Below are 24,095 nucleotides of genomic sequence, written 5' to 3'. Positions count from 1 at the left end.
AGGAAAATAATTCAAATCTAGAGCAGTCTTTTTATTCACATTAAAATTTTGAGTCTCATTGGCTACAGAATAAGGAATCTAGCTATCATATCCACCCATATAAAACTTCAATTTTATATTTATATTATGTTCAACAACTAAAGCCTGTGGGGTTAAATCTGCCTCACCACCCATTTTTGTACATAAGGTTTCATTAAAATACAGTGACACACAGTCATTCATTCACATATTGTTTTGGGCTGCTTTTCTACTACAGTATTAGAGATCTAAATGGGACACAAAGCCTAACATATTTACTATCTGGCCTTTATGCAACAAGTTTGCTGCCCCCTGGTTGATATTATGACACACTTTACTCAATATGAGGCAAAGTGCCACTCACTCTGCAAGTGCAGTCTATATAGTTATATTCTACATAGTTTAGGTCATTGCAAATCAGTTTATTTAATGAAGACAAAATGCCAAGAAATTGGTTTATAGCAACCGAAAGAACACTATTATAAATGAAGTATGCAGAAGAAAAGATTTTAAGAAAAATCTTGCTTTAAGCATCATGTATTGATACTGACTAGCACCTCAAAGATTTCATCAGTGTGTAGCTGTCAAACTACTATGAGGAAAAATTACAAAAAGAAACATTTTTTTTAAATATTAGGAAGTGTATAATGTAAATGATAATTTACTACTATCTAATATAGAAAGGAGCACAGATCATAAGATCCCTTCTTTCATATATACACACAGTGAGAAAAATAAACAGTATATCAGTTCAGTTCAGTTCAGTTGCTCAGTCGTGTCCGACTCTTTGTGACCCCATGAACTGCAGCACGCCAGGCCTCCCTGTCCACCACAAACTCCTGGAGTTCACTCAGACTCATGTCCATCGAGTCAGTGATGCCATCCAGACATCTCATCCTCTGTCGTTCCCTTCTCCTCCTGCCCCCAATCCCTCCCAGCATCAGAGTCTTTTCCAATGAGTCAACTCTTCGCATGAGGTGGCCAAAGTACTGGAGTTTCAGCTTTAGCATCATTCCTTCCAAAGAACACCCAGGACTGATCTCCTTTAGAATGGACTGGTTGGATCTCCTTGCAGTCCAAGGGACTCTCAAGAGTCTTCTCCAACACCACAGTTCAAAAGCATCCGTTCTTCGGTGCTCAGCTTTCTTCACAGGCCATCTCTCACATCCATACATGATCACAGGAAAAACCATAGCCTTGACTAGACGGACCTTTGTGGGCAAAGTAATGTCTCTGCTTTTCAATATGCTATCTAGGTTGGTCATAACTTTCCTTCCAAGGAGTAAGCGTCTTTTAATTTTATGGCTGCAATCACCACCTGCAGTGACTTTGGAGCCCCCCAAAATAAAGTCTGACACTGTTTCCACTGTTTCCCCATCTATGTGCCATGAAGTGATGGGACCAGATGCCATGATCTTAGTTTTCTGAATGTTGAGCTTTAAACCAGCTTTTTCACTCTCCTCTTTCATAACTACAACCTAACTTGCCTCAAGGAACTACAGAAAGAATAAATTAAACCCAAAGTTAGTACAAGGAAATAACAAAGACCATAAAAGAAATAAATGAAACTGAGGCTAAAAAGAGAACAGAAAAGATAAATGAAAGTAAGAGTTAGATTTCTGAAATGATGAATTAACAAGACTTTAGGTGCTTACCGAGAAAAAAAAAGACTCAAAATTAAAAAGTAAAGGGGAGACATTACAACTAATACCATAAAAAGGACTGTAAGAGACTACTATGAATAATTTTACACAAACAAACTGGACAACCTGGAAGAATGAATAAATTCCTAGGAACATAATCTAGTGAGATTAAATCATGAAGAAATACAAAATCTGAATAGACCAATCAATAGGTGGCAGATCCCAAAAACCGCCCAACAAAGAAAAGTCCAGGACTTCACTGGTGAATTCTATCACACATTTAAACACCAATCCTTCTCAAACTCTTCTAAAAAGAGAAGAGGAAAAACCTCCAAGCTCGTTTTACAAAGCTAGCATTACCCTATACTAAAAGCAGACAAACAAACTGCAAGAAAAACCACAGGGCAAATTCCCTGATGAACAGGGAACCAAAAGTCTTCAAAAAAATATTAGCAATAAAAAGATCATACACTATGATCAAATGTGATGTATTACAGGGAGGAAAGGATGGTTCAACATACAAAAAACAATGGATGATATACCAAATTAACAAAATGAATGATAAAAAATAATTATCTCAATAGATGCCAAAAAAACATTTGACAAAATTCAACATCCATTCACAATAAAAACTCACAACAAACTGGATGTAGAGGGAATGTACATGAACATAGAGAAGCCCACAGATAACATTACACTCAATGGCAAAAAGCTGAAAGCTTTCACTCTGAGATCACAGGAAGAAGATAAGGATGGCCACTCTTGCCCCTTTTATACAACACAGTACTGAAAATCCTAGCTAGAGTAATTAGCCAAGAAAAAGAAATAAAAGACATCTAAATCAGAAAGGAAGAAGGACAACTGTCAGTATTTGCAGATGACATATTATATATAGAAAACCCTAAAGACTCCACTAAAATTGTTAGAACTAATAAACAAATTCAGAAAAGTTGCAGGATAAAAATTCAATACACAAAATTCAGTTGTATTCTGATACACTAACAATAAACTATCAGAAAGAGAAATTAAGATAATCTCATTTACAACTGTAACAAAAATAATAAAATACCTAGGAATAAACTTAACCACGGAGATAAAAGAGATGTATACTAAAAACTGTAAGACACAGCTGGACTGGAAAATTTTGTTGTTCAGTCACTCAATCGTGGCTGACTGCAACCACATGGACATTTCCTGTCCTTCACTATCTCCTGGAGTCTGCTCAAACTCATGTCCATTGAGTCAGTGATACCATCCAACCATCTCATCCTCTGTTGCCCTCTTTTCCTCCTGCCCTCAATCTTTCCCAGAATCAAAGTCTTTTCCAATGAGTTGGCTTTTCACATCAGGTGGCCAAAGTATTAGAGCTTCAGTTCAGCATCAATCCTTCCAATGAAAATACAGTGTTGATTTTCTTTAGGATTGACTGGTTAGATCTCCTTGCTGTTCAAGGGGCTCTCAAGAGTCTTCTCCAGCACCATAATTCAAAAGCACCAACTCTTCAGCACTCAGCCTTCTTTATGGTCCAACTCTCACATCTGTACATGACTATTCAAAAAACGATGCGTGTACTGTATATGTTAGTCACTCAGTCATGTCCAACTCTTTGCAACCCCATGGACAGTGGCCTGCCAGGATCCTCTGTCCATGAAATTCTCCAGGCAAGAATACTGGAGTGGGTTGCCATTCCCTTCTCCAGGGGATCTTGGCAATCCCCATAGCTTTGACTATATGGACCTTTGTGTTCAAGGTGATGTCTCTGCTTTTTAATACACTAAGTTCATCATAGCTTTTTTCCCAAGGAGCAAGCGTCTTTTAATTTCATGGCTGCAGTCCCTATCCACAATGATTTTGGAGCCCCCCAAAATAAAGCCTGTCATTGTTTTCATTGTTTCCCCATCTATTTGCCATGAAGTGATGGGACCGGATGCCATGATCCTAGTTTTCAGAATGTTGAGTTTTAAGCCAGTTTTTCCACTCTCCTTCATCAAGAGACTCTTCTCTTCGTATCTGCTTTCGCCAGTAGAGTGGTATCATCTGCATATCTGAGGTTACTGATATTTCTTCCAGCAATTTTGATTCAAACTTGTTCTTCATCCAATTCCATTTCACATGATGTACTCTGCATATAAGTTAAATAAGAAGGGTGACAATCTGTAGCCTCAGCATACTCCTTTCCCAATTTTGAACCAGTCCGTTGTTCCATGTCTGGTTCTAACTGTTGCTTTTTCACCTGCATACAGGTAATATCCATACAAGCCAAAGTAATCTACAGATGCACTGCAATCCAATCTTTATCAAAATTCCAATGACATTTTTCAGAGAAATAATCCTGAAACTTGTACAGAATCACAAAATAGCGAAATAGTCAAAGCAACCTTGAGAAAGAACAAAGCTGGGGAAACCATACCTCCTGATTTCAAACTACATTATAAAACTATAGAATTAAATTGGTATGGATTGGCATAAAAACAGACACAAAGATCAATGGACAAGAACAGAGAGTTCAGAAATAAACTCACGTATATATGGTCAGTTAATTTACTAAAAAGGCGCCAAGAATATTCAATGGGAAAATGACAGTCAATCCATCAAATGGTGTTGGACAAACTGGAAAGCCACAGGCAAAAGAATGAAACTGGACCACTAATACTAAAAAATCAACTCAAAATGGATTATAGATTTGAATGTAAAACCCCAAACCATGAAATTCCTAAAAAGAGAAAACAGGCAGTAAGGATCTTGACACTGGTCCTGACAATGATTTTTTTGGGAGCTGATACTAAAACTGAAGGCAACAAAAATAAACAAATAGAACTACATCAAACAAAAGCTTTCGCACAGCAAAGGAAACCATCAACAAAATGAGAAGGCAACCTACTGAATGGGAGAAAACATTTACAAATCCAGTATCTGACAAAGGGCTAATATGTAAAACATATAAAGAAATGATACAACTCAGTATCTAAAGTAACCAAACAATCCAATTAAAAAATAGGCAGAGGATCTAAATAGACATTTTTTCAGAGAAGACATACATATGGCCAGCAAGGATATGAAAAGGTACTTAACATTACTATTCATGAGGGAAATGTAAACCCAAACCATTAGATATCACCTCATACCTGCCACAAGGACTACTATACCAAAGACAATAAATAAGAAGTGCTGATGTGAATGTCCACACTCTCCTGTGTGCACTGTTGGTGGGAATGTAAATGGGTACGGCCACTATGATAAACGGTATGGAGGTTCCTCAAAAACTAACAACTACCATATGACTGGGCAATTCTACTTTTTTAAAATTTTTATTTTTTAACTTATCTTTTTAATTAGAGGAAAATTGCTTTACAACACAACAATGTTGTGTTGGTTTCTGCTGTACAATGACACAAATGAGCCATAATTACACATAAAACACCTCTCTCTTAAACCTCCCTCCACTCTCACCATCCCACCCCTCTAGGTCATCACAGAACACCAAGCTGGCTCCCTCTGTTATACAGCAAATTCTCACCAGCCATCTTTTTTACCCGTGGTGGCATATATATGTTGATGCTACTTCCTCCATTCATCCCACTCTTTCCTTCTGCCACTGTGTGCACAAGTCTGTTCTCTATCTCTGCATCTCCATTCCTTCCCTGCTAATAGGTTCATTAATACCATTTTTCTAGATTCCATATACATATGCATTAATATATATCTGTTTTCCTGTTTCAGACTTACTTTACTGTATATAACAGGTTCTAGCTTCGTCCACCTCACTAAAACTGACTGAAATTTGTTCTTTTTATGGCTGAGTAATATTCCAGTATAAACACACACACACATATACCACATCTTCTTTATTCATTCAACTGTTGGTAGACATCTTGGTTGCTTTCATGTCCTATCTATTGTAAACAGTGCTGTTATGAACATTGGGATACATGTGTCTTTTTCAATTATGGCTTTCTCAGGGTATATTGGGCAATTCTACTTTTGGTTATATATCCAAAGGACATAGAACCACCATCTCAAAGATACATGCACCTCCACTTTCACTGTAACAGTATTTATGGTAGCTAAGACATGGAAAAAAACACAAGTTATTTAGTCTGCTGCTGCTGCTAAGTCGCCTCAGTCGTGTCCGACTCTGTGCGACCCCACAGACGGCAGCCCACCAGGCTCCCTCGTCCCTGGGATTCTCCAGGCAAGAACACTGGAGTGGGCTGCCATTTCCTCCTCCAGTGCACGAAAGTGAAAAGTGAAAGTGAAGTCGCTGAGTTGTGTCCGACTCTTAGCGACCCCATGGACTGCAGCCCACCAGGCTCCTCTGTCCATGGGATTTTCTAGGCAAGAGTACTGGAGTGGTGTGCCATTGCCTTCTCTGATTAGTCTACTGATGGGTAAACAGATAAAAAACATGTGGTATATATACACAATGGAATATTATCCAACCAGAAAAAAAAAAAAGGAAACCCTGCCATTTTTGCAACAATATGGTTGGACTTTAAGGGCATTATGCTAAGATATGTAAGTTACAAATACTATATAATTTCACTTATACGTAGAATCTAAAAAAAAGACAAAATTCATAAGCAGAGATTGATCTTTGCCACAAGTAGGAGGTGGGTGAAATGGGTAAAGGCAGTCAAAAGGTAAAACTTTTCAGATATATGTTCTGGGAAGGCAATGTACAGTGTGAGGTGATGGATGTTAACGAAACTCACTGTGGTAATCACTTCACAATAAACACGTACAGTCAACCCTTCGTATCTGTGGATGAGCAATCTGCAGATTCAAAGAGCTTACTGTACTATACTCTTTTACAATATATAAGGGGCTTGGAAGCATCTGGGAGGGGTCCTGGCACCAACTCCTGCAGATACTGAGGGAACAGCTACATATCAAATCATTATTTTATACACTTAAATGACTATAATGCTATATGTTAATTTTATCTCAATAAAACTGAATGACATAAATGGTAACAGCAATGCCTTCAGATATACATAGTGTATGTATACACAAATGAGACATCTTCAAAATTACTTTCTTATGGGATAAATTCAATTAAAAATAGGATGAAAGCATTTCTCTATATTAAAAAATTGGACAAATTTTAACTCTTATAATTAGATTCACTTTGGTTTGCATGACTGCATAAAGTGGGAAGGAAACTGGTTTCTCCATTTTAAAAGTGAATGAACTTTGAATCATATCTTTGAACAAATCATAGCTATGATTTGTTGAAGGCTCTGAGACCAGTGATCTTTGAACTACACAATGTATAATGGGTTTAATGGAGAATTTTTAAGTTAGTATGTTAGTAGCCAGAGAAAGGCAATGTTTCTGTGGGTGGAGAAGAGGATCCATGTTAAAAAATTCAGATTATATTGTATCATATTATGTCATAGTACAGTACACATATACCATTAACTCTAATACATATTACACTAACATACTGAATTCCTTTATTCTTAAAAAAGCTATTGAAAACTTCCTTGTACAAGAAATTGAGACAGATATTAAGATAATGAATACCTACTTGATATTATACTATAATACATTATACACATAAGATGAATTATATACTATAATATTAAAATATTGTAGTAACTATGTAATATAATGCTATGATATACTTAACTATCTTACAGTATCAAGTAGGTATCCATTATCTTAATATCTGTATCAGGCTCTTACAGGAGAGGATTTCAGTAACACATTTTAGAATGAGAGGGAATTCAGTGTGTTAGAATAATGAGTATTCTCTTATAAACTGGAGTAAGTTCTCTCAAATTAATCATTTGTTTCTCACCCCTTTAATCGTGTTATCTATTTCTATAGATAGCAAAACCTTATAGAAGCTGTGTCCTTGGCTGGTTTGAGATAATAAATGGGAATGAAAGAGACTACCACTAGCAAACTTTAATACATTTAACTTTTATGAAAAAATTATATTTAATGAATCTCTTTAAATCAATATTAATTTCCATTATCTACTAAGCAATGCTTGGATCAGAGAAATTCTATGAATAGAAATCATGGAGAAAAGTTTTCAAAGAATTGCTCTGAAATCATAACAGCCAAGTATGTATTATGCCAATTTCTGTAACAAATATTCTCTAAAATTTCCCAAAGATATCGCCAATAATAAAGTCTTTATGGAAATTAAAAATTTATTTAGAAAAACTTTTTATATATTGTTCAAATGAGCCAAAGTAAATTTGTACTGCAGCATTATTAAGGATTCTGAATATGACAATCATAACTACTGAGAATTTCTCAACTTAGGAATTCAAAAACTATGCCAAAAATTCAGTTAGAAACAGTACATTCTCTCACAACTACAGAAACCTAGAGTCCTAAACACAATCCAAATAGATTGGTTAATGCAACATAAAAGGCAAAACCCAACTTTAGAGATCAATCTTTTACTACAGTAGTAACTAAGATGAAATAACTGCCTCTAATAATGACTGCAATCATTAACTGGTCAAATGAGCACTATATTTTAAACACTGCTGACTATGAGAACTGTTAGATAACTCTTCAAAGGCCTTGATCTCAAATAACAGATAGCACGTGATATTTCTTGAAAGCAGTAAGTGCAAATGATGGAAAATAATATTCTATTTAGAAGGAAACAGGGGAGCAAGAATAAAAAGTGATTTCTTTGAATATGAAACTAAAGTATTTTGAGATACACTGGAATTGCAAAAGGCCAAAACCAAACTGTTAAAGTGTAATTACTAACAATAAGCTGTCAGCAACATAATTCATGTTAGTGGAGGATCATGCCTAGACTTAGAGATGGTATGTGTGTGTGCATGCTAAGTCGCTTCAGTTGTGTCCAACTCTTTGTGACTCTGGACTACAGCCCTTCAGGCTCCTCTGTCCATGGAATTCTCTAGCCAAGAATACTGGAGTGGGTTATCATTTGCTTCTCCAGGGGATTGTTCTGAACCAGGGATCAAACCCGTGTCTCTTATGTCTCCTGCATTGGCAGGCAGGTTCTTTACCAGTAGCAGCACTTGGGAAGCCTAAAGATGGTACAATTTATTATTTTAATTTGGAGACATATTGTACCTTAGGGTATACTTTAACCATAAAGATATTATTTTGGAATTTAATATACTGTCTAAAGTATATTTTAATAGTTTTTTTTTTAATTTAAAGGTTTTACAAAGGTTATATTGGTTCACCACTCATCTCTTCTTGGCAAGGAAGAAACAAGGTGATGGTAAAAAGAAGGGGAAGATAACAGAAGTAGGAAATGAGAACAGAATGGATTCAATCTTGTAACAGGTATACAGCAAAATTAAGGTAAAGAATGATTAAACAGACATGACTATAAGTCAGTCTCCTTTGGAGCTTAACAAAAAGCAGGTAATTGACAGGGTGGAAAGTTTAGGTAACATGTGAAAATTACATAGCTCTTGAGCTAGGGTCTACTGGTGGGATCATAAAAGATGAATACACAATTTTAAACTGCACACAAAAGACTTTTCTAAGATGTGAGCAACACAATCTATTTATTTAACAGGTATTTACCATAATCTTTTTATGTACTAGGTATTATGTGAGGCACTATTAACAGGAATATACACATATCCCCATAGAAATAAAATTAAATGTAACATCACTTTACATTGTTCACATAAAGACAAAAAGATGTAACCTATACTGGGAGTCATAAACCTATACCCCTACCATTCAAAATTTATCAGCTCAAAGCATATTCATGGAATTTAAAATTACCCTAAAGAATAAATATTTTAAGTATGGATATCACATTAAAGCTTATGGCTCTTTCAAGAAAAGAAAACCTACCAAGAATTTTGGCCCAAGGAATCAACAACAAAATATCCCAGCAATACTCAGTTTTTACTCAGAAAACATAAATATGTCAGATAATGATTTTCTGTGACTCCAAATAAAATCCCAAATAATGTATACTACAAAGGGTCAGTAATCCACAACTGGCATTCCTATGCAAGTAATTTAAAAAATACACAATTATATACCTCTGCTATTGCTAACCTAACAGCAGAGATCTAAAATAAAACCAAAATTAGTCCATTACTGAAAAACAGATATTAAACGTATGGTATAAATAAAGCCAAAAGATATCCACGTAGTATCCTGAAATGAATCTAAAATTTGATGAAAAGGTTCACTTTCAGTTGTATATGCATTGATATATGTGTGTGTATACACATACATGCACATGCATACACACAGACACCACACTCTTAGCAGGCAGACATACCCAGATTAGTTACTAATATCAACATATCAAGTATATGCATTTGTGTTAAAGGTATACTTAGGAAAAACATTGGATTAGTACTAAAAGTTTATATTCACAGGCAATGAAATTACACGTGAAAAAACCAAGAGAAATAATACAGCAGTTACTAATTAGGAACTATATTCATTTCTTGATATTTAGTTGTAAGGATTCTTTGTTAGAACAGAGTTTAGAAAAGCAGGCTGGCATAAATAAGCTGACAGAGGGGCAGGGAGAAAAAGATGGTCCAGATCAAGGGGACAAGAGGGTACCACTTTCCATCTTTCCATCTGACTCTTCTATAATTGTATAACTATACTCTTTAGTTTATATATATAAGCCACTCTCAAACTCTCAGTGAAAATTAATAAAGACAATCTCTATCTAAAAGAAAACAATTTTGGTGCTAGCCACTATACTGCAACAACCTCTTTTACATAAACAATTCTGAAAAGATGCATTCAAGTTAAATACTAAAGACTATTCATTTATTAAAGCTAAGACTTTAATTTTTATAGGTCTCACAGCCATAATTTAAAATTTGAAAGCTTCACTTAAACTAGTACAAATATTAGTGATTCAGAGGCAATCTTTTTTCATTTTTGAAAGACAAAACCAAATAACTGACAGTGAGAAGGTAAACATACGAGAAGACAAGAATAAAAACAGATTAGTCTTAACAAGTTATTTCTTTGAATAAAGAGTTCTTAGTAATAATACTATGTTTTCAATTAACGTTTTTTGGTAGAAAAGACACAACAGCATTTTACAAAGATAATAAGCAATATACCTTCTATATCTCCTAATACATCACATGTAGTTATACAACACAACATTCTGTGATGATGCAAATGTCCTCTCTGTGTTAATAACATCAGCACTTGCCACATTTGGCTACTGGGGATGTAAATTTTTAAATTTTATATAGTTTGAAGCAAATAGCCTAAAGAGGCTATTAACTATCATATTGGACAGCACAATTCTATAGAGTTTAATGTATTTATTAATAAGTAGAAATCTAGGTTCTTAATGACCTTCTTTCACAGGATGTGAACTTAAAAATCAAACAAAGAATCACTTCTGTTACCTTAAAAACTATATCCCAACCTATTTACATTGTACAGGCTAAATAAGTCTAACCACATAGCATCATCAAATTTTACATAAATATACAAAAGAGTATACAAAACCCACAAAATTATATTTTCTGTACAAACTGCTACTGTATTTTCAGCACTTGACTTTTCTTTTCCTCCTAGAAACAATACTATTTATGTAACTAGAGAATTTAACTCAGAAACCATGCAAAAACCCCCCAAAAAAACCCAGAACAGAAAATAAAAACACATCCAAACAAATTAAAAACACCAGAAATGTTTAAAACTGATGATTTAACCCAATTTAAGACATAAACACCATTCCCTATTACTCTTCCATAGAAAAGACCAAAGCTCTGTATTTAAAAAAATAAAACATTCATTAACTAATCATCTTCTCCATAAAAAGATGAAATAACCTTTTACACAACTTTTTAAACTATATACACTCAAACCATTAATTAATGAATAATTAATTTTAATAATCTTTAATAATTAATAACTGATAATATATATTAATATATATTAAAAGACATTTAATATTCTTAAAAGAATTTGTAATATAGACTTTTGTATACGATATAGCTTTACTGAGACTTTAGAAATTAAATTCAGTCAATTTATTACCTCACTACAGAATGGATTATCTCTACAGTCAAAATAACTTTTTAAAAAGTTGTTAAATACACCTATGTTAATCATGCATTCTAATCATTCACTTGATTAGCAAGCAACTTTCACAACTGCTGAAATAATTAAACAGCAAAAGGAACTTTTCTCTGTGAACCAACAGTAAAAGTCACAACTATGGTGAGTAGTAGAGGTGGGAGAGAAAGAATTTTCAATGAGAACTTTTTGTCTATGTTACCACAAACAATTCACTGCTGTTTTATATTGTTTTCATGCAGTACTGTTTCAATTTTTCTAAATTTCCATTTTTAAATCCATAGTAAACCTAGAACTTAAAAGAAAACTCACTAGAATACAGATGACATCGAGTAAGTATTCTTACCTTTATTTGACTTTGATGGTTTATTCTTGATAGGTTTAAGGGAACTTCTTGATTTATCCTCTCTATCTTTAATAAGTTTTTGAACATCATCCAAAGACAGTTTTTGCAGGACAACTACAGGCTTAGCTCCTTTATTTAGATCTTCAACTAATCCCATTTTTTCTACTTTGTCTTTCTGCTCTCCTTTCATTTCCATTTTCTTTGTCTCCTGAGTAATATTGCCATCTTTATCCCTCTTGATTTTTGGAATGACAAAATTTTTCAACGCACCAGACCTGCCCCCCAGCAAATAACTTGGAAATTCTGCCTTATTATCAGGGTGCGTTTTATTACTGTCTACTTTACTCTTGTTACCCTCTGTCCTTCTGTCATCCTTACTATTTGGAGATTTAAAACCAGGCTTATCAGGTCTTGATTTATTAGAATCTCCTTGTTTAACACGAGGACTGTCAGGTCTTGACTTTTGTTCCCCAGAAGATGGTCTTTCCCTTGAGTCCCCTGATTCATGTCTGTGTTTTCTTTCTAGTTTATCAGGTTTTGAACCATCAGATTTAATGCCATGGTCATTTCTACTAGAGGATCTCAATGTTTCTGGTCTTCGAACCCTAGATTGATCCCCTCGATGTCGTTCAGATTCACTCCTGTCATCTGACTTTTGTTTACTGTCATGATCACGTCTTAGTGACTCAGAGATGGATCGCCCATCAGGTCTCTGCTTTAAGGCTTCAGCTCTTTCTGATTTTAACCGAGGTGAATCAGATTTAATGTCCTGTTTATGTTTAGACACTTCAGGTTTTTTCTCTGTTGATGGCTTTCCAGAATCCCTCCTATTTTCATGTCTATGTTTCGGTGTTTCAGGCCGACCTTCATTTTTTTGCTTTGGAGTTTCAGGTCGGCCCTCACCTTTCTGCTTTGGAGTTTCAGGCCGTCCATCACCCTTTTGTTTGGGGGTTTCAGGACGCCCATCACTCTTTTGTTTTGGAGTTTCAGGTCGGCTTTCACCCTTTTGCTTTGGGGTTTCAGGTCTTGATTTTGTTGTTTCTGATCTGCCATTATTTTGTTTGTTGTCATTTGGTTTTGTGTCCGGCAGTCTATTTTCATTTTGTTTAGGCTCGGCTGTGCTGCTCTCATTTTGTCTGGATTCAATCATTCTGTTCTCATTCTGTTTAGGTTCTTCTGTTGGTACCTCAATTTTAGTTTCTAACTTAGTTTCACTAGATTTTGTCTCTACCAATCTGTTTTCATTTGGTTTAGACTCTGCCAATCTACTTTCATTCTGTTTCACTTCACTCTTTAAAAGCTCAGGATCAGACTTTTTTTTAGGAGTCTCAGGATGGTTTTCTGGTGTAGATTTAAGATTTCCAATAATATCTTCCTGAAGAACAGAAATAGGTGTGTCATTACATTGTTTGATTTCTTCAGGCTTTTTAATGGAGTCTGAATCCTGAGTTATAGAGGCCTGAGAGTCCACTCTTCCTGCCTGATGAAGATCAATGCTAACCATTAATGCTGGCCTTGACCCATTTCCCGTAGAACCCGTCTCCTGAGAAGCTGGTCTATTACCTCCTGTAGCACCCCCAGCCTCCTGTGGGTAAGAATCTTGTTTTCTTTTTTTCAAAGGCTTATCTGAAATTCAAAGATAAATATTCAGTATCAGTAATAGACATATATTCTTATCTTATTAAAAACCATATGGACTTTGACTATTTTAAAGTCACACTTTAAAAAAATGTGGTGAATGCAAATGTCAATATGCATATATAAAATAGTAGGCATGAATGGCATAATACTTTTAAACCAAGGTTTGAGGAAATATTCACATCTGCTGTACCTCAAGAAATTTTTGTGACTACAGTAAAAAGATAATTTAAACTGCTAATCTAATAAAAACTACAAAGAACCCCAAAATGCCAACATACAAAACAGGGTGCTTTTGCCACATGTAAGGAAAGTATGAAAAAGAATAAAACCCAAAAGAAAACAGAAATCATGTCACTGAAAAAAAAAAAAGTATATGAGGAAAGAGAGGAAAAAAAGAACGTAATAGGTATTAAGCTTTGATCCAGTATTCAAATTCTTCAAGGTGTCAACAGCACAAATGTAATTTAAAAGCTAATGCACAGATTATAAAATATATAACATGATAGAGCTTGAGACTTTGCCTTAATGATACTTGCTGAATTGTCTGGCTATTTTAACAGTTATTTTTAATTTTTTTTAGGACCATCTTTATACTCTCTTATAGTATTCATTAATATGATAAAGTATTATTTAAGAAAAAGAGGATCAAACAGTGAAAAGTCCAAATTACCACTAAAAGCAACCCCTTAAATATGACAGAACCAAGTTCTGGGGGGGGAACATTTTTAATAGTAATGATGCTTTTATACATCAAAATTCCATCATTTTGTTTTCAAAACATGAAGCAGCAGCCACTTACAGTTTATAATCTAACCAAATATTACTAAAATTTATTTTAGATGTTTGCCAGTAATTTTTTTAAAGAACTAATCATTCTGCTTTTTCAGTTATTCAGAAGTCAAATCTATCACTACATTTTCTCCATTTGCAAAGTAACTACATGATGATGATAATAAATTATGTTATCATTAAACTGTTTTCCCTAGTTAAAACTAACCTGGCAGAAACTTGTATGAAGCTTTTTGTATCAGTATCTAAGGAAAAAAGCACTCAGAATACTAATTTAAAGAATTTTGCGTCTGACTGTTCTGCCATACAAAACAACTTTTATATCTTGTCAAAGGGCACACCAAATAATTACCTCAAAAACAGGATGCTTTATAACCTTATACTTATCCCTTAAACTTTTATAAGCATTTAGAAAAAAATCTAGAAATTTAAATGAGCATAATCCAAGATTTTTATATTTTTCAATGAAATATGCTTTATGAAAGCCATTAAAATGGTAACCTAAGAATCTAAGAATTATTGACATAGATCTCAAGCATCTGGAGACCTCTCAAGAGATGTGTGGCTCATCCTTTTACTAATATGAACAATCTGTCTTTTAGAAAAACATTAAAATATCATTAAGGCTAAATTTTAAAAGATTACAAAATACTTAAGCATTTGCACATGAGTGATGTGTTAAGTGGGGAAGAACTTATAATTTTTTCTACAATGCATAAAATATTGCTAAATACAAAGTTTTAATTTTTGAACTATTGAAGGGTACTTCACCTCTTCTGTAAAACCCAGAACAATGCCATTACTACTGCAAAGATTCTTGGATATGTTAAAAGCATGCAGACTCTGATTCACTCAATCTGATTCAGCTCCACCAAGAACTTATTCCTGTAAAGTGGCTCTGAATCCACACAGGTCACTTTTGTCTATTCACTTTCATTATTGGTCTTCACTACATGACCTTCACCTAATGAATGAAAGCCATCTCTATTAAGAATAATTTTAATATTTGCAATACCTGTAGCTTTCTAAAGAACTGGAATTAGTAAGTTATGGTATTAAACTTTAGGTATTCCCGAAGAAAATGCATGTGAAAACATATCTTAATTTTGAGACCAACATTTGTCATCTTGATGCTGATATTTTGAAAATAAGATCTGACCCTTACAGAAACGGTAAACTCAATTATGCTTATAAGAAACAAACTATATCACCTGCCTAAGTCTACTACAAGTGATAACTGAAAACACTTAAAGCAAAACAAGCAGAGCAACTGTACACAGAGTAGCTAATTATAAAAAAAAAGAAAACATCCCATCCCTAAACCAAAGTACAGGCTAAGTGACTGTCCTATTCCTGTCCCAAATCCCAGTCTCTTATTTCAAATGGCAATGGGTAATAATTTACTTCTAATAAGGGTTACAGTGCAAGAATATTTTAACATCATAAAAAACATTAGTGAAGCTAGGCCATTCCTTAAACTTGCTAACATGGAAAGTGGACCTTCGGAAAAGATGAAACAGGCAAAGATGAACAAAGAAACCCCCTCTTTAACAACAGAAAGCAGGTATTTTCAGCACATGGAGATATTAATGTCTATGACAGCTCATCCCAGAAGCAAAGAAAAATAGCCCTTTAAAATTAATTTATGTAATTAAAGATGTTAAAAGGTTGAGCAAAAGATTGAGAAGAAGGTCCTTTAGGAATATTATAAAATATTAGGTTGCACAGAATTAACCTGTCGGTGTATGTAAAACTATCCAAAGAAGAGAGAACAGGCCAAAGGAACATGAATATACAGCAGCCAGAAAAGCATCTTCTGTGTGTGGAACAGCAGTGTATTAGGTTATACCACAGCCTATGTGAAATATTTCTAAGAGTATTCTGTCCCTTTTCTTGAATTCCACAATTATCAAAACAATCTTGTTTGCTGAACTTTCTAATCTTATTCATAAGGTAAAGGTTTCTGACTTCTGGTCAACTGAGGGGAATGCTTCATTCATTCATTTATAACAAACAAATATGATGGGAAACAAGCTCATAACCTAGAGCAGAGCTCTGAGCAAAACCACGTAGACCAGACAAGTAGTCTTCTTTGTTCCTACTACCAGCAATAAAAGTTATAAAAAAGTACTCAGTGCCAAGCCTCAGAATACAGTAAATACCAATTTTACAATATCTAAGATGTAGCAGTAACTAGTGATAAATTCATTCAATACTTCTTTGAAGTATTTAATCTCTCAAGGGATACCACTTTAGAAAACTTTAATTTATGACCTCAACTACAAACTTAGAGCAATATACCAAACCTTTAATCTTTTCAAAATCTCAATATAACTGTTTATATATAAAACACTATCTCATTACAAAATTCAGAAATTGAATACAAAATGACGAGATTTAAATCAAAGGTGTCAGCTAGTACCTAAATTCCAAACTTTTTCAAATAAAGTCATGGGGACATGGCTCTCAGAAGGCTAGAGATGACAGCATTAATATAAGATCAGTGAAATCTGCATAACCAATTTGAGAAAAATCATCTAAATCAAACAAAATCAGACAGTTCATCTTTTCCCTTAAATCCTTACAGAACCAGCTGCCTCTGTAAGGTAGCTTACATTATTTCAAATTGTAAGTCAATTGTGGTCACTCAGCTTTTCAAATATCTTTGTTTTAGTCACAGCATCACAGATGACAGAGAAGATGGATAATAAAAATTTAAATATACATAACAAGTTTTAGGAAGAACAGTATTCTGTTTTTTGATTTTCTTTTATTTTCCCAAAGAAAAGTTAGCAGTCTAAAATACTTGCTAACATGCAACTAGTATTTTACTATCCTTATTTCCATTCAGTTTTTAAACGTAAAAACTATGGTTTCAACAAATAGGATATAGTAAAAGTTCAAAAAAGTAAGGAAAAAAGCTCACCATTTTCTCTGCTTTCGTTCCAACAATTAAGTCATTAAAAAAGAATCATACTCTTTTTAAAAGAATGCAATTTTTAAAAACACAAATTAAAATGTCATGCAAAAGTTCTCAAGGCAACTAATATTTCTTGGCAAAGAAATTACAACAGCACATGTTTTTTTACAAAACTGTCACAGGATTCAGGAAATGGGATAAGGTAATATTATCAAGAGTAGCTGAATAATATTGCTCTCTTCACTTGATATGCATATACTTTTATGAGAGGCTGGAGGAAAAGATACATTTTGGAACCTATAGAATTGTTTCCTGAACCCCAAACTACTAAGCAAAGAGAAAAAGGGCAAGTGACACTTTATTTCATCTTTAATGTCTATGATCTGCTAGTTAAAAAAAAAGTTTCTGAGTCAATAAAATGAAGACTTCTAGCAATTTTTTTATCTGCATCTACCTGTGATTTCTGCACTTAGCAAAGATGGTAATGTAACAATTACCAAGTACAGTTTATTCTTCCAGTAACATTAAAACAGCCGTCATGATAGGCAGGAAACATAGTATGATCTTTTGCATGTTTCTCAACATAGGTACAGAATGATCTACAAGTGATCCTGTCACATGATGAGCAAGATCATATATAAAAATGACTTCAAGTCAACATCAAGAAGTTTTGTTTTATAATGACCAAAGAGAAACTAGAAGAACTATAACTAAATCTAGAATATTTAACTATAAAATTAAACCAAAGTATTCTTTGGTTTGGATGGTCAAATATGTATATGCACCTACTGTAGAGACATAAAATTTATAAATAACTAACTTTATAACTACTGATTTATTAGTCTCTCTCCAAATTTTCAAGAGATTTTAAACATAACGTTCACCAAACCAAACAACTAAGAACTTAACAGGATTTACTTTCAGTATAATTTTTTATAAAGCACAAAAAGAAAGTCCATAAACTTACAGAACAGGTGTCTTGTAAATTCATCCTAATACACCAGTCAGACAAAAGGGAACACTTAACTATAATCACCAACAAAAGATCCTTAATTCTTATTGCTATTTAATACTAACTTAAAATTCTTTCTTAATTTTTTTACTTAAAAAAATTCACATTGAGATGACCAAATTATAAACCAAGGGGAAAATCTAACTGCATAACAAACATACACACAATTTTTCCTTAAAAGCACTGATTCAAAATAATCTATAGTGGTTAACCTTGATTAGGTAGAAAAAAGGTAAAGATGCAAAATTATGTTAACATAACTTGTGGAAACAATCACTTTGGAAGATGAGCACAGATAAAATCATTTGATATATAATAGGTGATAGACCTATTTGGTTTTACAGAATTACCAAACCTCAGATAGTTCTTTCAAATAAAAAATGATATTAAGAATTTCATTCTGAAGGATGAGCATTAGTAACAAAACCACAATTGAGAAACATTAAAAATCATAAAATAAGAAAAAAGACATAATATTAAAAACGTGTTAGGACATTATATAATTATATATTCACCAAGGGTATGAAGTGATAGTAATGAGATTATTTTACCTTTATCTTGAACTTCTTTTGAAAAACGCTCCCTTTCAATAGCTGATTCTCTCTCTATTCGCTCAATTTCAGCCAATGCATCCAATTCCACTTCATCATATATAGGTCCCTGTTGTGATACCTGTTGCTGATTCAGTACCACAGAAGTCTGGGGCTGTTTTGTAGCAACTGAAGTGTTCTGTTGTAAAACAGGCACTTGATTTGCTGGAAGGAATGCTGTTTGTTCTTGCTGCGACAAACACTGAGCAGCATTTAGTGGGCGGTTTACATCCTGTGGAGTAATGGGTGTTTTTGAAGTCTGTCCTGGGTACTGCACATTAAAAGGAATATCATTTTCTGAAACATTGCTATTTTCCATACCAGAAAGCATATCCTCTTGCTGGTCCATGTCTGAAGACCTTACACGAGTAAGTCTTAACGTAAGTTTAGTAGAGTCCTTGGATGGAGAGCTAATGATATCATACATTGCAGCCTTCTCATTCTGGTCTTTTTCATCTTTGCCTAATTTCATTTTCTTTTGCTTCTTTTGCTTTCTTTCTGGAGAATCTAACAAGATGTCTGGTGGAACATCTCGAGGTGATGAACAAGGTAGAGACTGAGACTGCAGGATTAAAGATGGTCTTGATCCTAGAAAAACAATTCAACAGGAATGAACAGTTGTGCTAGTTTGACATTTTCAGACATGTGATACATTAAATAAGCAACAATATAGTACTGCTAGAAAAAATGTAAAGTATTTCATCTGGCTACTTATTCACAGAGTATGAAAGCCTAACGATATGTCCCCATGGTCTTTCAGCTTCTTGCCAGATGACTCAGGTCTGAATTAAAGAATGGGTTTTCATCTTCCAGATCAGTATTATCTTTATTTTTTCACCTAAAAAGTATAAGTACTTAGCTTGAAAACATCAAAAGAGTTCACTATTTCTAAAGATGCAACACAAATATTTTAAGAATGATAATCTCTATACTCTCACTTATTATCTAGAAAAACTGACATGTCTAAAGCAAGAATAAGTCTGTCAAATTACAAAAAGGTTACAAATTAATCCTAGAGACTACACTCACAGGAATACTTAATGGTATAAGAAAAAGGAAGTGGGAAAAATTACAGGGATCAGTCTTCACTTATTTAACAAATTGGTGGTAAAGTATTAACTTATACCTTTATGTGGTCGTCTCTTTTTCCCTCACTTAACACCATTTACATACTCTCTTCAGCTTGCTAATCCTCCTTTTATTAGAAAAATATGCAGGTTGAGCAAATTTCAATGCTCAATAAAACATGTTCAGCCCAGAGTCCATTAAATTAAACACTATATAAGGAAGTGCTAAAAATAAGCTAAACAAATGGGAAAATTTTTTGTTAACAAGTTTCAATGGTGAAAAATTGTATTGACATGCTTTAGAAACAAATGTATAACTGCATCTGAATAGTATATACATTACTTGTCAATTAGACTACTTGTAAAAATTTTAAAAGACCATGAGAAATAATAAAAATCAGTCAAGGTAAAAGTGCTTTATAGAATGAACTTAAACCTAGGCTTGTCTTAAATTGTTTCAGTGTTTTTACTACAAATGTTAGTTTGAAGTTACATCAAAGATAGACTGATTTCAGACGGAGCTTTTATGGAGACATTAAAAAGAAATGAAACGAACACTCTGGGACCACTTATTTTGTGCCAGAGCTTGTGCAAAGTACTTTGCACATCAATTCATTTAAATGATTTACAACAATCTTGATGAGTATTATAACTATTTTGCAGAAACTAACACATTTATAGAGATTAAGAAATTTTCCCAATATTAAATAGCTAGCAAACCAAAAATTTAAACCCAGATCTGTCTAATGTGTGAATTATAATACATCATATTGTCTTTTCACTTAAAATTTATCTGTCAAATTATATATTTTAGAACAAACTTTAAATTCCAACAATTAATCTAAAAATCAAACTAGGCTTACTGAAGATGCATTCAACATTCAAAACTAGTTGGAAAACAACCGCATGAGCAGAAATAGAGGCTTCTGAGGAGGAAAGTTAGTGAGCTTAATTGTTCTAGTTTTCTTCTCTTTCTATCTAAAGTTATCTATCCATCTAACCATCCATTTATTCATCTATCCACCCTCAAGAGTTACAGAGAAAATGGTCTCATTATCCAGAATAACCAGCTATTCCACTGCTACTCTCCTCCCTGGCAGTCTAAATATTTCTCACTCTGAAAATACCTGTAAGATTTGTACCTAATTTTGACACCTAACCTACAAACGGAGTTGGAAGTTGTTCTCTTTTTCACAAACTGGGTTATTTTAATCCCTGAAAATTCATAGAATTAAAGAATTAGAATGGCTCAAAATTCTAATTATTGAATTAGAATTATTGAATTAGAATGGCTCATAAAAGTTCAGCTTTCACCTCATGAAGGATATCCCAAATCAAAGACCTGGAACATAAACTATGAAAAAGAAATTTTTACAGTGAGGCAGCCCAGTCCATGTTTTAGATGGCCACAATTAGAAATTCTCAAGAATAGTTAAAATTTATTATCAGCTATACTGCAATTAATTAAAAGCGAATTCTCTAAAGTGGATATGATATTCTCCTTCAACAAAATCGGATGTTTTAAGTTTTTCTTTTTAAGTTTGGACTTTAGTTTTAAGTCTTTTTTTTAAACTAAGACTTATTTATTTTTGACCATGCTGGCTCTTTCTTGTCGCACAGGCTTTTCTGAGGTTGTGACAAGCAGGGGCTACTCTTCGGTGGTGGTGTAGACGTCTTCTGTTGCAGAGCATGGCCTCTAGGACACACAGGCCTCAGTTACACCTTGCAGACTCCATAGAGTGTGGGCTCAGTAGGTGTGGTGCTTGGGCTTAGCTGCCCCACTGTATGTGGGATCTTCCAGATGTGGGATCAAACACTGCCAATGCAGTGTCTCCTGCATTTGCAGGCAGATTCTTCCAAGACTGAGCCACTGAGGAAGCCCAGTTTTAAGTATTTTTTAAAATAGCTCACACCTGGATTTAAACTCAGAATTTTGTGACTTTACTATGCACACAAGACCACACAAGGTTCTTTGGGAATTAGAAGATACAGAAAATGAAATTCATGTTCATAAATAAGTTATTAGAAAAAATATAAACATCTTAGAGACACTAGGAGAGAGTCCATAGAAGATCAGCCATTTAACTTAGAACTTGAAGAATTAGTATGATTTTAATAAGCAGAAATAAAGTAGATGTACGAGATCAAATGAAGTAATTCACAGAGAACAGGCCAGATTTTGATAAATGACTATCTAAGAAGTGAGAGAAGATTAAGACAATTCAGGATTGAAATATCATTAAGACCAACAAAAATGGCAGAAAGAACATCAAGAAAAATTTTGAACATGAATTTGAAATATCAGCTAGATGTGAAGAGGTTTGTCTGGAATGAAAAATTACAATTTGAGAGATAGAACTGGAACCAAAGACATTGATTTTGGAGTCCTGTTCACAAAAATAACTAATGCTACTACCAAAACTGAGTAAAACAGTCAAGGAAAAAAGTAAAATAGAAGATAAAAATATAATGATAGAAATCTTGAGAAATGAGAGAACAAAGAGCTAATGAAGGGGAAAATGACAATGAAAAAACAAGGAAAGCAGGTGGATTCACTACAGAATAAGTTTTGGAGGCCAAAGAGAGAAAGATCAATAATTTCAAATATTTAAGAAATATTAAAAGGATTATGGTTTGAAAAGACCATTGGATAATCAGTAAGAATGATACTATATATATCTGAAAACAGTAAGTACAGGTTCCTTTTTTTCCTACAATAAATGAAAAGTCATAAAGAATAATTTTTTGGTACCTGCATTAAGAAGTTTGAATTCTTTACTCAACTTGAAATCTGAAAAATTAAGGAAATTTTAGTTACAATGATACCTTTTGGAGTCCCATCACTTCCAGCAGGGGAACATACTGGCTGTGGAGACCTCAAGGGAAAAGACGCAGCATTCCTCATTGTTGAAGAATCTCCATCCTAGGAACAGAGTATAACAGTTATACCTGGAATAATGGACGAGGCTTTATAGAAATCTTAAAGAGAACCAATAAAAGACATAAATTACTGACAGGTAAAGTGTTGGTATTCAAAAGCATAATTCTTCTGCACTTTCCTGTTTTCTTCATGGTATATCTTAGAAGAATTGAAACTGTATCCAAAACAATCAACAGCCTAAGCATGGCAATGAATAAGAGAACTGGTATTACTGGTATGCTCCATTTTTGTTTACTATTTTCTACAAAAGGAGCTCTGAATATCCTACTAGGTCATAAATGTAAATAAATGTCTTGAAGGCAGAGTCCAATGTCATCTTTGTTCAACTTAAATACGTGTAACATGTGATAATACCACCAAACAAATAACAAATCTCTAGTATGTGGATTATTTCAATAACATTAACGTAACATTAAATTTCAGGGAAAAATGGTTTTCACAAGTCTTAGAGGGAAAAAGAGCTAAGTACTAATATATAAAGGCTCATAAGAAGACATCTTTTTGTGAGCAAATACTTTAAGATGAAGTGTGATTTCATTAAGGACCTAAACCTCTAGACCACAGGTTGGCAAACTTTTTCTATAAAGAGACAGATAATGCACAAGTTTTCTGGGTCATACACAGTTTGTCACATAAAGTTACTTGTTGCTGTTGTTCTCTTAAACTATGAAAATCATTCTTAGTTTGTGGATCAGACTACTGGCGAGTTTAGCAAACCCTTCTCTAGATTAAGCTCTAGGAGTACAGCTAAATTCTCAGACGTAGTATAACCCGCAAAAAAAAAGACAGATTTCCTTTATATTATAGAATTGAAATACTGGGTTATGTGACAAATATTAGAACTATTTCATTACCTTAATGTAACTAATATGATTACATACGTCACTACTTATCCTGTGCACCATGTGTAGGTAGTCGTCACTTGAGCCATGTCTAGGATTATCAGCATGATGATTAGCAGAATTGCCAGACAACGAACCAGAAACTTTATTATCATGTAGGTTTCTCAAACCACCTGCAACAATGGGACTTGATACCGATGCTGAAATTAATAAGAATTTTAAAAAAGATTTATAAAAATAAACTG

The 24,095-nt window shown here is 33.8% G+C and overlaps 1 protein-coding gene across 5 annotated transcripts in view; it reads right to left on the bottom strand.

The window, feature by feature from the left end:
- The window catches only part of NIPBL (NIPBL cohesin loading factor), a 206,111-nt gene that overhangs the window by 78,279 nt on the left and 103,737 nt on the right, over positions 1 to 24,095 (bottom strand). For 4 of the 5 annotated variants that reach the window (XM_086361456.1, XM_086361454.1, XM_086361457.1 and 1 more), the window contains exons 7-10: positions 23,890 to 24,050; positions 22,894 to 22,990; positions 18,962 to 19,588; positions 12,049 to 13,674 (exon numbers count right to left, since the gene is read on the bottom strand). In XM_086361456.1, the coding sequence (XP_086217582.1) occupies positions 12,049 to 13,674; positions 18,962 to 19,588; positions 22,894 to 22,990; positions 23,890 to 24,050 (2,511 nt within the window). The remainder of the gene's footprint in view (positions 1 to 12,048; positions 13,675 to 18,961; positions 19,589 to 22,893; positions 22,991 to 23,889; positions 24,051 to 24,095) is intronic. The other variant, XM_086361458.1, reaches the window with a different exon arrangement.

Source organism: Bos grunniens, chromosome 20, assembly GCF_055505025.1.
Source record: "Bos grunniens cultivar Pamir isolate PY7600 chromosome 20, Bosgru_T2T1.0, whole genome shotgun sequence".
In the NCBI taxonomy this organism is placed as follows: domain Eukaryota; kingdom Metazoa; phylum Chordata; class Mammalia; order Artiodactyla; family Bovidae; genus Bos; species Bos grunniens.
This window is presented reverse-complemented; position numbering and strand designations above follow the sequence as displayed.